Below are 12,830 nucleotides of genomic sequence, written 5' to 3'. Positions count from 1 at the left end.
GGAAGTTGTGTATTTTCCCCACCACGATACCCCAGATAACCCATCTTGAACTACATCCCTTGTTGCATCCCTTGACATCTTGCTCTTATACACTCAAATCCACGTCCCTAGCCACTAATGCAGCAGATAAGCGACATTAGGGACCGAGGACGGCAATATCGTCGGCGGGCTCTTCCCAGAACCCACCGTGCGTGTGTGAGCTGCAAAGAGAGGAAGCTCAAGGTATGGTCATGCGTTTCCGTGGGCTAGTATGTGGCTCGCTGATGAGACTACATGAAGTGTGACGATCAGACACCGGCGTGCGGAAATTGCTCTCGTCTATCTCTAAGTATGTTGTTCCAATTCTTGTTCTTTTTTGCCTCGTCTTGTTGCTCCGGTACTTACCAGGGCGTCAGCTTGTCTCTTCGAAGACCCGGAGACAAAAAAACGACGGCCACGCAATTACCTTGAGACACTTGAGGCACGTGTTGCTTTTCTTGAGGGTAGAAGTCAAGGTTCTACGGCGGCAGCTTCTCCATCTTCCCTTCGAACACCTGAAGTGCAGCAAGGGAGCAGCCGCCACGGCACATTCGTTTCCGATGAGGGAGACAGGACAACAGACCTCTCGCTCCAAACTGGACTTTTAGATGTTAGAAGCGCCCAACCAGAGCCACAATATCTAGGCCCTTCATCCACACTTTCATTTTCGCACATACTCAACTCATCTTTATCTCGACACCTACCCGAGAGGTCAAAGCCAGCACACAGTCTATTAAGCAGAGGAGCGTTTTCGCCGTCCATGCCATTTTTGTTAGATAACGATCTAGCGCTCTCACTTAGCAATGCCTACTTTGCAAATATTCAACCTCAATACCCATTTCTTCATGAGCCGACGTTTAGGTTATGGGAAAAGAGGCTCTCTACGCAGTCGCAGGAAGTGACCGATTTGACCCTCGATTCTGTTCCCCTATTCTTTGTAAACATGGTGGGTGGTTTTACCATCTATAGTTGGTGTATGCTAATAGCCTAGTCAGGTTTATTCGGTTGGAGCGCTTCTGCTCCCTAATCATCAATCTTTAGCCGAGGTGAGAATGAACGCGCCAATGAGATAAAAGTAACGCCGCTCATTAAGCTCAGCAATTTTATACATCGGCACAGCTGTATTCCGATGTACTCTGCCTGGATAATCTAGAGACAATACAGGCCCTCTTGTGTTGCGCCATGTACTCCCTGCGGTCCCCAATCGGGCCATCCCTGTGGCAAGTAACACATACACACCCCTTGTAGACAGTATAATCTAATATCTACTAGGAAGATAACTGGTCTCGCTTTGCGCCAATGCATAGAACTCGGTTACCACCGCAAAGGTAAGGGCTTTGGGCCAATAGAAGATGACCTCCACCTTCAAATACGAAGGCGAACGTTTTGGTGTGCCTACGGCATCGAGTGCACACTCTCCCTGTGGCTTGGTCGACCCCTGTCACTTCCCCTCCACAACATCAGTGCCGAGGTATACGCCCTTTCAGCCCATGAAATTTGTTATCTAACTTTGCCTAGTTCCCACGCGATATTGACGATTCGCCCATTGCCGACAGCCTCCAAGGCACCCCTAGGTCAACAAATACCCCTAAAGCAAATATGTCGAATGCCATACACGTTTTTCAACTCCGGTGCCTATGGGCCCGTATATATCACTTCCTATACTCCGAAGATGTACCTATCAGGGCCAATGATGGTACGTATAGGTCTCAAATAGAAGAGCTCCGTGTCGACCTCGACAAGTGGCTTGCCTCGGCTCCGCAAGTTGTACCGCGAACAGGCCAGACACTCTCTATTTTGCAACGAGAGCATGGTACGAACTCAACTACAGTTATACAATCCTCCATATCTACCAAACCCAATTGGCAGAAGACGGAGGTTCCACGAACTCCGTATTCTCGGACTGCATAAATGCAGCCAAGAACATCTGTACCCAGTACCGTCGCTTGTACGTAGGCACTCCCATCAAGCACACCTGGCAAACCCTCCGCTGTATATTCTTCGCGGCACTAGTATACCTACACTGCCTGTGGACTGCTCCAGGGGTCTGCGAAACAATTCAATACGACGACGTTAGCAGAACCTGTACCGACGCAACTATGGTGCTGGTGGTAATTGCTCAGGCGTGGGAGGAGGCGGCGCCATATAGAGATCTTTTTGAAATGCTTGCAAATCGTACAATGACCATTATTGTTAGTAGGAACAATGGAGCGCATGCTGTACCGACTCCTTGGGCTTCCACAGATTCCACAGAGCAGGAGACATGGACGCAGTGGATGGCAGATATTGCCAACACGGGTATGTCAGATGAAATGGAGGGCCTCTTGAGTGGCTTCATGGATGAGTTTATGGCTTATGATATGCCAGATTGAGATCTTGGAAATAGAGATGAATAATCAATTCTTTATACGGTTCAAATCTTGTCCCGAAGGATTCTGTGGACAGGTGTAGATTCAATTTCGGCAATATATTAACCCATCGATAGTTATAAGAGCCATTTAATACAATCGAGACAGGATTTCATCACTATAGCCGTGATTTTTTACTAGGGACGACCGTTGCTGCCGCATCGTCACTTCCACTGAACTTCTTCATCTGGAATTCACGACCTACGAATAATTAGCTAAGCAATTTGAAGGGCACACGAAATACTCACGATCGGCCATTTGAACCATCGACATCTCTCTAGGGCCTGTTTCACCTTCTAAAAGCCCGTTGTTTGACTTGTCTTCTTCCGCGACGCGCCATTTCCATGCTGTGGTGAACTGGTCGGGAACCCGCTCTAGCTGGTTCTTGACATGCTATTACGAGACGATCAAAATACTTATTCATAGTACGTACGTAGTGTCGGAAGATACTTACCCTGCCGAGAATGGGTAGGAATTTGAAAGCATGGCCACTGTACAGTTTAGCTTGTGCTTAAGGATGTGAGCGGAGTACTCACGAGCCTCCAGTGCAAATGAAGAGCGAATCGGAATAGTTGGGCACGTAGTCGATGACATACTAAAACATGTTAGTAAACTTGGGGATGGTGTTGCAAGCGGTATGTACATTATTGTCCGGGCTGTCAGTATACCAGCACAACTAAACTCCAAGTTAATACACAACCGCACATTATGCTGAAGTAAATTACCCGGCTGTCTGTGAATCCAAACTCTGCCAGCTCTGGAAATCCCTGGAGGATGACCTCCTTCATACGCGAGAGTCCATACAGTGGAACGGTGTCAATTGGGTTCTTGCTATACTTGGTTCGGGGGATAGAAATGCGACTGCACTGTTATCAACTTGTATCATAATTATAACAAAGATTCAAAAAACATACAGATTTTGCTGAGTAGGGTGGTCTTGGTAATTGGTGAACTTATCCACTATCAGTTTATGTCCTAGAAAGAGGGACTTTGTTCGACCTACCTTGCGCCCACGGAACCCAAACTTGAGCCGACCTTCTTTCGAGATTGGAAAGCCACCACCTTGGTAGTAGCTATTGATCATGAGAACCCATTTTAACCTTACTGAACAAGCTTCAGAAAAAAACAAAAACTCACTTTTCTCCCTCACCCCTGCGGTAAGACCAAACGGGGTAGTTATCTGAATGGAATTTCTTCCACAAATCTTGCCTCTCCTTCGGGATGTCAATGAACATGACCGTTCCTGCAGTCGCCTCCACTGTTAGATGGGCCTCGGGTATAATAGATGCAGACCAACTCCCGGCTATGAAGTGTCAGTAGACATTTCTACATCGGAACGGGAAGTCTGACCAGCAACAATGACCAGGTCGCCAAAGTGAAATAGGCCGTCGTATGTCTTAATACCCTTGACTCTTTTCTGCGCACCATTTTCTTCAATTATGAGGTTAGAAAGCTTTCCCTGGGGGTCTCCAAGGACAAATTTGATGCCGGCTTGTTCGCACAGGAACCTGGCATAGACACAGGCCTATACATATCAGTGAGTTGTTTTGTAAAGCATGGGAAAAGTTGCTAACCTTGTCTGCGATGGTAATTCCCCCCTGAATGTCAATAAACCCATTGGTGTTACCCTTGTTAATACCATCGATTATATGATATTTCTCCAGCCACTTTTCACTAATTTTCCTCAGTCGTTCTTCTTCTGCAGCGTTATCCTGTTGCGACGGTCAGCTCGTTAAGTTCGAAGGCTAACTGCGGTCTATCAACACTCACCTTGCCCACCTTTAGAAACTGCATCTTTCGAAACTCGGGCGCTGTTTTCTCCATCATCGCCAGACTTTCTTTGTAGTAGTCCGGGAGCACCGTCCCTTCACCGAGGAAATAACTTCCGCAGACATGTAGCAGCTTATCCTCCGGGGTGAGACCATCAGGAAGCTCGGCTGCCGAACTTCTCATGACTTTGTCGGTCCATTCTTGCCAGATATCTCTGGCTTCTATTGCCAGCTGTTGATATCTAGAGCAATTAGTTATCACACATATATATCTATCAGAAGTGACAGGGATATAGTATCATACTCGACGTTGTCCGCATAGGCCATACGAAACACCTTGTTTATGTCGGCGGAAGCACCATCACAACCATTAGAAGGATTGTAAAAGTTCTTATCGAATGGGCACCGATCATAAATTGTGATGTTCCTGTAGCCCGCGCGGGCCAGCCAGAGCGATGTGCTCAGTCCGAACACGCCACCACCGACAATGATGATCTCGGAGTCTTGACAGAGCATTGTGGAAGGCATCGAAAAATAGATTCGAATCTTAAGATTGATTGATACAGTCGAGAGAATTGCTGCTTAATATAATGCCTATGATAAAGACAGTTATTCATGGACGATTGGATCCTCGGATTCTTCCGACAGCCCGTGACATTATGCGGTGGAGATGCTCTGGAGTACCGTCGGTATTCTCCGATGTCAAAGAGTTGGTAATATGTTGTATTACTAGGCTTATCGATTTCTTTATTACCTTTTATAAATGCGGGAGGTGGGGGTGGCGCGGAACGTTGAAATTACATCAATGTATCTCTGAGATTGATGCGATATTTTTTCGATGTCAAATAATATATATAACTATAGGCGTTATGGATAATTCGATAACACGTGAGTATACATGTAGCATTTGAAATTACTTTATATAGGATTTTATTGCTACTACGTTCGAATGTTATCAACATTAAATACATGTAGTTGAATACATAAAATATGCTGGCGTGCACATAAGTACATGTCAAAGGGGCAAACATTGAGAACCATCGATAATTAAAACCACATGCAAATACAATTGGAAGCTGATTCCGTAAATATATACACCACATCCAACGCTGGTTGAACTTTTTGAACACATATGTATCCAAGAAGCCTAGATATCTAATTAATATAAGAGTTGTATCCCCAAAATTCCAAGACGCACTCTTTGTGACGGAAAAGCGATGGCGTTTGATCATCTGTTGATTTCAGAATCACAGCTCTGCAGGGAATCGTTCGCGGTTTAAATTTGCCCTCAACGGACCAGCTTCATGAATCTGATCCTACATTTAATATAACTCCGTTTGCGCAAGAATGCCCTCCAAGTGCACCGATATCCCTCAAAGGGGCCTCATTGTTTATATTTGACCATCCTCATTTACGGTGTATTCGAACAGTTGCCTTGACTGGTGTACTATTAGTCCCCTCGTGTGCCTCCGCACCTTTTCCATCAATACTAATCGTTTCGTTCTCGTCGAGTACAGCTCTCAGGTTGTGAAAACTTGAGTATGTGTCTGGGTGGTCATGGCCTCGCTTCTCCACATTTCGTTCTAGAGATTGTCGATATATCTCCTTGGCCTCGTCTTTCTTGCCTTGTATATCCAGGGTCACACCAAAGTTGTTGATGACCTGCAGTGTATAGGGATGCAAACGGCCGAAAACCTTATCACTGAGCTCTAGTGTTTGTCGATATTCTTCCTCCGCTTCCGCAAACTTTCCCTGGAGTCTAAGCACATTGGCTAGGTCGCCCGTGCTTATTAACGTGTATCGGTGTTCTGGGCCCAACACCCTGCTGTTGAGGTTTAATTCATGCCTATCCATATTTTCAGCCGCCTCATACTTGTGTTGGAGCATAAGCCCTTCACCAAGGGAAGGAGAGGGAGGATCAAGGCCTAGTGCCCTCTCTCTTAGAGACAAAAGCTGCCAGTACAACTCCTGACACTCCTGATATTTTTGCTGCATTTCAAGTACTAGGACAAGACGATACATGCTAGATAGCGTGTCTAGATGCTCAGGTCCTTGCACCTTATTTCTCCATTGCACTACTTGGCGGTGAATCTCCTCGGCTGCCGGATACTCGCCACGATATTCCATTTCCAGCGCCCTTTCTACCATCATGGAGATTTTCAATTCGTCATGCACCTCATCCGGACTTTGAGCAGCGTCACAAGGTAGTTTTTCGATAGTGGCCCCTTCATTTGGTCGAGAAACGAGTATTGCGTTGGTGGCAATGCTCGAAGCAGCTGGTGTTTCATTCGGCACCCTTGTCGACTCCAGCTCCGGTAACTGAGATTCGCGTCTAGTATCGTCAATCTCCACGGCGAATTGCAATCCTGAATATGTTTCGGTTTGCTGTGGTGGGTTGTTCGGTCGTCTTGATGAGGTATTACGGTTCGTTGATAATTCAGCCATCGCCGGGACAGGTGGTACACTCTGTACGAACTCTGGCATGGTTGGTAACTCAGGCTTTTCACTTGATTCCAAAGAATGAGGTATAATCGTGTTGTTCTCTATATTGTGGGCACCACGCCGTCTTAGATGATACAATAGGATGGCAATTAGAAGGACGCTGACAACGGCCGCACCAATTCCGATACCGGCTTTGGCGCCAGAAGATAACGTGGAGTCTGATGAACTTGGACTACTCGACGAACTGGATGTTGTTTGGACGCTACTCCCCACAGACGTGGTAGAAATAGGGATGGAGCTCGAGGTCGACGCCGTTGAAGTTGTATCTGACGTGGTTGTTACTGGTATGGAATACCCCGGGGGATACTGCAATCCAGTGGAAATTCCGCGTGATCCAGTATATATGGGAAAGGCGATAGGGTCTGTCATGCCAAGGTACGTTGATTCTATGTAAAGTGTGGCACCTGGGGTTTCAGAGCAAATGAAATCCTGATAATCCGTGCCGTAAGACATTGTTACGCAATATGGGGCGGTACTTGAGCTGTATAATTATTAGCGTTAATGAATAATTACACATTTGGACAGGAGAGGATAAAGAGATTACTTACCATTGCACAACACTGGAAGAGCAACCGGCACTGGCGCATGTCCAAGTGCTCAGTTGGGTATAATCAAGACATGCCGTTAATGGCTGATGGTCCCCAACATTTTTAGCATCACTATTCCAGAAACATGTTATTGACGGGTTTTCATACGACCACACATTGTCTAGTGATGATGCTCAAATCCATATATCAGCAATGCACCAGGAACCTACTTTCTCACACAGAGACCTACCGTAGCCTAAGCCTGAAAACCACCCACAAATGTTCACGGGAATAGAATCAGCTCTCTTTCTTATGCGCCGTTCTATAATTCTAGGTTTTTCGGTAGGACTAGGTGCTAAATTAGGTGTGATCGTGGTTGTAATTGACGTCGTCCTCTGGGCGAAGACATCGTGACGGAGAAAATCAGCGCCGACTAAGCTCAACCAAAAAAGAGGAAGCAGGTATAGCATCTTGGCGTCTCAACATGGGGACCAAACGTGTGCGCAAAATGTAATATGACTCTTCCAGTGATGCGGTGCTGTCTCTTAACATGAAAACTGTGATAATGTATACCTCTGAGGCTCCAACCCACCCTAAGGATCCTTCTAGTGTCTGTCATAATGGCATCCAACATGCCATGGAGCACTAGCTTCATCATTGGGCTTGGGTGGTGATCACCACCAAATTTGGTTAGGAATATGTTCTTGTCACGAGTCAGCGAATTCGGGGTGCAGTTCAGGCCACTTCTTGATGAGTCTCTATGATTGGCCTTCGCTTGGACACGGCTGGCAAATGGTTCGTGTGAGTCAGCCGATCATCATTGCAATAGGAGAACCTATACGGAGTATGCTGAGAAATTAAATCTTTGCCTTGTTTTCTAAAGGTCGTTGATTTCGAAAGAATTTTTTGACCGTACTCTGCTTCATGCTAATCAGCTGTTTTTCCGTGAGTATCAACAATGTCCCGTGACGGTAGGTTAATAAAGGTAGCCATCACAGCTTTGATATTAATAGCATTCCAAATACCTCAGCAATGGAAACGTCATTATGTCTCCCCTCGAAGAGATGGATCTAAAGAGCTTCTAGAGTGAGCGCTTGGGGGCATTATTATGGTGAGCCGTGAGTTGTGACGTGGCAGGGCTATGCAAATTAGATGTTTCAGCTAAGCTGGTTTTAGCCAAATAACAGACATGGTTGGCATCGCTTAGCATCCTTTTCGCTTTAGGTGTGTCCTAATATGAACCTATGAGTCTCCTGTGAAGTCAACCAGTGACCATCATTTACATCAATATGAATGTGTTAATTTGGGTTCTTAATAAAGGTTAACCGAGGTAACGAATTCAAATAAACGTGTGTTTATAGTAACTTGGCATGGAGAGTCATGAAGATGGTTTCCTTTGGCCCCTCTCGCAACAAAGTATTGTTATTTCTTGTCCTTGGGCCACCATTTACGATGGGCATTAGTAAACCTCGAAAAGGCTGCTTGAGAAATGAGTTTACAGTTTGCACCGAATGTCGCCAATTATGGGGTACATCCTAGCTGACCTCGTATTCATTTGCGCTAGCCTCCACTAGCCAAAAGCTGGAAAGACTAAATACGAGCTGAAAAAGGATTGTTCATTTGCGTTATCGCCTAAACTACCGCATGCTTTTAAGGATGGTTTACAACAGTACGGCTATGTTTTGAATATTGTTTGATATTCTTCTGTAGCAGCCGATCAAGTCGTACTATTCCAAAAATGCATAATTTCACGTGAGTCGAACATGGCAGAGGAGAATAATAGAAGAGAAAGTACAGTGGTTGAGGAAAAAGATTACGTGCACTTGCTGACTTGGCTCCTCGTATTCGGAGTTTGCGCAACAAAAGTAGTGGAAACTATTCCCTATTCCCGCAACGCGCAAGGCCTCTGAGAGAAATATACCAATTGAAGTTTCTATTATATACCTATATCTAAAATCAAGCATTTGAGTTAAAGGTACCTTTGTTGTTTCCTGTTTATTTTTTTAATCATTGGTAGTTTTAACAATGTTGTGTTCGTCGAAATTACCGTTAATTATCAAACGTTTCAAATCCATAAAAAGGCACGATTTCACAATATTATGGACTGGTAAATAAACATTGAAAGACATGTGTAACACTGCATGTGATTTATCCATCTAGTATATCGATTATACATATGTATACATGCTGTACATTGGTATATATAAACAAAAAATGCGGTAACGTCAATAGCTTTGAACGGTACAATGGGGTCATGTGATTCAATTAACTCATTGATATCGAGCTTTTAAAAATATTCGCTGATACGGTGACCTATGTAGAGCAGCTAACAACACTCGGAACATTCGTACAGTCACTATAATCCTCGCCTCCTGTGACGTCGACAGAATCCCATGTCCAGTCAGAACAGGCATCGCTACCACAGACAATGACAATGTTGTACCCGTCGGACGCTACCGCACCATCTCCAGAGATATTTTCAATTGTCAAATCGGTGATGGGAATTCCTGATGTTGGATCCCCGCCATTTAGGTCACCGCCATCATAGTTCTGCTCGATGAGAACTCCGTACCTGGCGCGACTAGCGTTAACATTCCCAGTATATCCAGCATAGGTATAAATAACACGGATTAGACAACGTACTTGGAGATGCTTTCAAGGGTGATTCCAGAGTATGTTACGCCGGTGATTGTGCCCGTATCACCTTCTGAAGCTTTGATGCGAATACCTAGAAAAATAGTCAGAGTGACTTCCGTAGCTACTACAGGTTGAAGTATTGGGTTTTCTTTACCATTGACGGAGTCTTTGACTTCGGAGTTTTCAAATGTGACAGTGTCAACAGTATTGTCGTCCCGGCCACCGACACTGCCAATAGAAAGTCCATGACCACCAGAGCAAACACCACCACTAAACGTAATATCGGTGCCAGAGTTTACCGCAACGCAGTCGTCCTGGTTATATACATTGGCGCCAATAATGGTGACATTGGAGCTGGAACCAATATCAAAGCCGTCGGTGTTATGACCACCTTCGCTATCACCAGCGCTATTATCAATAGTCATATCTGTAATAGTCAAACCATCACAACCGTTGATACTAACAGCCTGAACCGGTGTATTTTGGATCTGAAGATCGGTAATCGAGGATGAGGTAAGATCATGCGCATAGAAGAATTTTGGCTTTGTTTTGCCATCGTTACTACCTTCTCCATCCCACCAACGTGCTCCATCAGGGTTTAAAGAGGCACCTGAAGCACCCTGGACGGTGATACCGGTGCCTGAGATTTGGAGCAGAGGGCCATCCCATTCCTCATAACCCCAAGTTGTTTCGCCCTCGAAGATGACCTGCAAGTACTTATATGAGCTTTTGTTTTAAGTGCGAAAAGTCCTGGTCTCTCACTGTAGTATCGTCTTCAAGGTTACTTAGATCCAGTGTTGTGCCAGACGGAACCGCGACAGCTGACAAAACTATAGTAGAACATGACTTCTGAGAGGCACTAGCTGATGCCGCGCCGTCCGATCCTGAGAATGTGCAACTTGCTGCCCTTTTTTCCAACAAATTCGGTGCCGATGTGATAGCGGGCTGGGCTACTGGATTCGCAGTCGCGAGCTTTAAAACAACTGCGAGTACCAGGGAACCAAAGATAGTCTTTGCCATTGTGTTTGAGGTTCTCGTCATAGATATATCCTGTCCAACTTTGGGATTAATTCCTCAACATCATCGTGGTTATGGACGAGAAACGGTGTTTATATACCCCCGAGATATTCAATAGGAAATAATATCGATTGATTTATTGTCCAACGTTGTAAGTACGACATTCCCTGTCTCCGAAGTATGGGATATTTTCGATTGGTGGCATATATATCCCGCCAGAATACGTTCTAAATCAAAACGTTTTGATTAAGCCGCAGGGGGCCCTTTGAGTCTTATTTCTCCAGGACAATCCAGGGGTTAATAGAAATTGATGATTACTCAGTAATAACCTATCGATTCAACCTTTTAAAACAGCGATCCCCTTAAAGCTCGAAGGTTAGCTATCGACTCGTGGAAATAATAGGCGATAATAGTAGCCCTACTTTTTTTCCACCACTCACGTTGGATTGTAGATCGAGCTTTTGTAATGCAACGGATGTAACCGACTACCTAGCTCTGAATATGCGGGGTTGACATCCGCAACGTACACCTATGTGAACTCAAGACTTTAAGTGCTCATAGAATGTTTGTCATGGAAGGTAGCGACACTCCGCGTCTCTGAGTCTTTAGGTTTCGAGGGCATATTTACATGTCTCAATGTTACGCTAAGAGCCCAAGTTTCGGTCAATGGATACTTTGTACTCGGCAATTGAGATTAGATCGGTAGCTGATTTGTGAGGTTTAAGAAAAGTATCACACATCAGTGCAATTACAGAAGTTATGCTTTTAATAAGCTTGGATTGCCTGGACTGCTAGTATGACTTGTAACTAGACCTGATATCGATTAATTTACGGCCGAGATTTAAGTGGAACCGTAAAACTTCTCTTTGAAGCTATATTACATAACACTTGGGAAAAACACAATTGAACAAAAGACGTCAACTTAAGAAACCAATCTCCTTCCAAATGTGAATACATTTCCTCACAACTTCCTTGCTCACAGGCTCAACGGTAGATGGGGCCTCGGGGTACTCAACAGAATTCTTTGTATCTAGTACAAGCCCGCCATATGACATGCTCAGGTAGTTGCTGTCTAAAAATTTCGCGAGGATGGATGCCGTATTTTTTCGTCGTGGAACGGCACGAACACGTTGAACCCATTCTTGAAATGGGATTAGGTTTGGAATATTGAATGCATTTGCAAGGATAGTTTTGGTCTCCTGCCACGACTGTCCCACTGAGTTTTCGATATAATAGATTGGATATGGAGTACGACTTGATAGTGCTAGTTCAGAAAGACTTGCCGCTATATCGTTAATTGGGGCCAAGTAGACGGTTCTATCTACATGTGGAAGGTCATTTAATGTCTGCGACAACTTTATCAAGAAGCTAGCGTGCTCGTCTTGGAATCAGCAATCTATCCTAGACGAACGGCCATGGTGCGCAATTGATCAGGGTATCTGTGCAAGGTTTCATCCAACATTCTCTCGCATCCCCATTTTGCTTCTCCATATCCGATCGGCAGTACCGAGTCGATGTCGACCTTATCTTCAGGGACGATTTTTTTTTTCATTTGGCCACTTTCCACGCCATAGTTTCCGACTACACCAATGGAGGAAATTACTTGAAAGGTAAGCTGAAGTGTCCCAGGACGATAAGACACAGCGTCGCTAGCAAAGTCGATGAGGTTGCGCACGACTTGAAACTGCGACTCGAAGCCAGCCAAAGGCCGCTTTACGCTCATATGCCAGGCATTATGAATAAAGTGAGTAACAGAGCCAACAAGGTCTTCATATTTAGTCATTGGGAGACCCAACCTCGGCTCAGAACTGACCGTTCTGTCATTCACTATACGCATATGGAACAATATATCGTTTACTTAATCATTTTTGCCTATGAAACATCTTCGTACTATCTTTGGCATAAATTTAATGTGATATGATGGAAAAATTATTTAGATTAACATATTCAAA

General features: G+C 44.8%; 5 protein-coding genes across 5 annotated transcripts; 1 reads left to right on the top strand and 4 right to left on the bottom strand.

The window, feature by feature from the left end:
- Positions 1-273: 273 nt before the first annotated feature.
- Positions 274-2,390, top strand: TRUGW13939_01382 (uncharacterized protein; the record flags this gene model as incomplete). Its single annotated transcript, XM_035484583.1, has 6 exons — positions 274-328; positions 396-964; positions 1,014-1,064; positions 1,295-1,489; positions 1,537-1,831; positions 1,975-2,390. 6 exons carry the CDS (start codon positions 274-276, stop codon positions 2,388-2,390), a joined length of 1,581 nt encoding a protein of 526 aa, XP_035340476.1.
- A 154-nt stretch (positions 2,391-2,544) lies between these two features.
- Positions 2,545-4,711, bottom strand: TRUGW13939_01381 (uncharacterized protein; the record flags this gene model as incomplete). The annotated part of the gene is made up of 13 exons (XM_035484582.1): positions 2,545-2,627; positions 2,675-2,819; positions 2,881-2,917; positions 2,963-3,021; positions 3,070-3,082; positions 3,132-3,287; positions 3,341-3,378; positions 3,430-3,499; positions 3,564-3,729; positions 3,777-3,951; positions 4,001-4,138; positions 4,197-4,437; positions 4,500-4,711. The coding sequence occupies 13 exons, from the start codon at positions 4,709-4,711 to the stop codon at positions 2,545-2,547; spliced, it is 1,533 nt and encodes a 510-aa protein (XP_035340475.1).
- Positions 4,712-5,602: 891 nt separating this feature from the next.
- On the bottom strand, positions 5,603-7,150 carry TRUGW13939_01380 (uncharacterized protein; the record flags this gene model as incomplete). Its single annotated transcript, XM_035484581.1, has 1 exon — positions 5,603-7,150. The coding sequence occupies one exon, from the start codon at positions 7,148-7,150 to the stop codon at positions 5,603-5,605; it is 1,548 nt and encodes a 515-aa protein (XP_035340474.1).
- A 2,387-nt stretch (positions 7,151-9,537) lies between these two features.
- Positions 9,538-10,881, bottom strand: TRUGW13939_01379 (uncharacterized protein; the record flags this gene model as incomplete). Its single annotated transcript, XM_035484580.1, has 4 exons — positions 9,538-9,805; positions 9,868-9,952; positions 10,016-10,568; positions 10,624-10,881. The coding sequence occupies 4 exons, from the start codon at positions 10,879-10,881 to the stop codon at positions 9,538-9,540; spliced, it is 1,164 nt and encodes a 387-aa protein (XP_035340473.1).
- A 1,393-nt stretch (positions 10,882-12,274) lies between these two features.
- Positions 12,275-12,715, bottom strand: TRUGW13939_01378 (uncharacterized protein; the record flags this gene model as incomplete). The annotated part of the gene is made up of 1 exon (XM_035484579.1): positions 12,275-12,715. One exon carries the CDS (start codon positions 12,713-12,715, stop codon positions 12,275-12,277), a length of 441 nt encoding a protein of 146 aa, XP_035340472.1.
- Between the last annotated feature and the right edge of the window lie 115 nt (positions 12,716-12,830).

The sequence above is a fragment of the Talaromyces rugulosus genome, chromosome I (assembly GCF_013368755.1).
Source record: "Talaromyces rugulosus chromosome I, complete sequence".
NCBI classification, from domain to species: Eukaryota; Fungi; Ascomycota; class Eurotiomycetes; order Eurotiales; family Trichocomaceae; genus Talaromyces; species Talaromyces rugulosus.
Note: the sequence above shows the minus strand (reverse complement) of the source record. Positions and strands in the feature narration are given on the sequence as shown.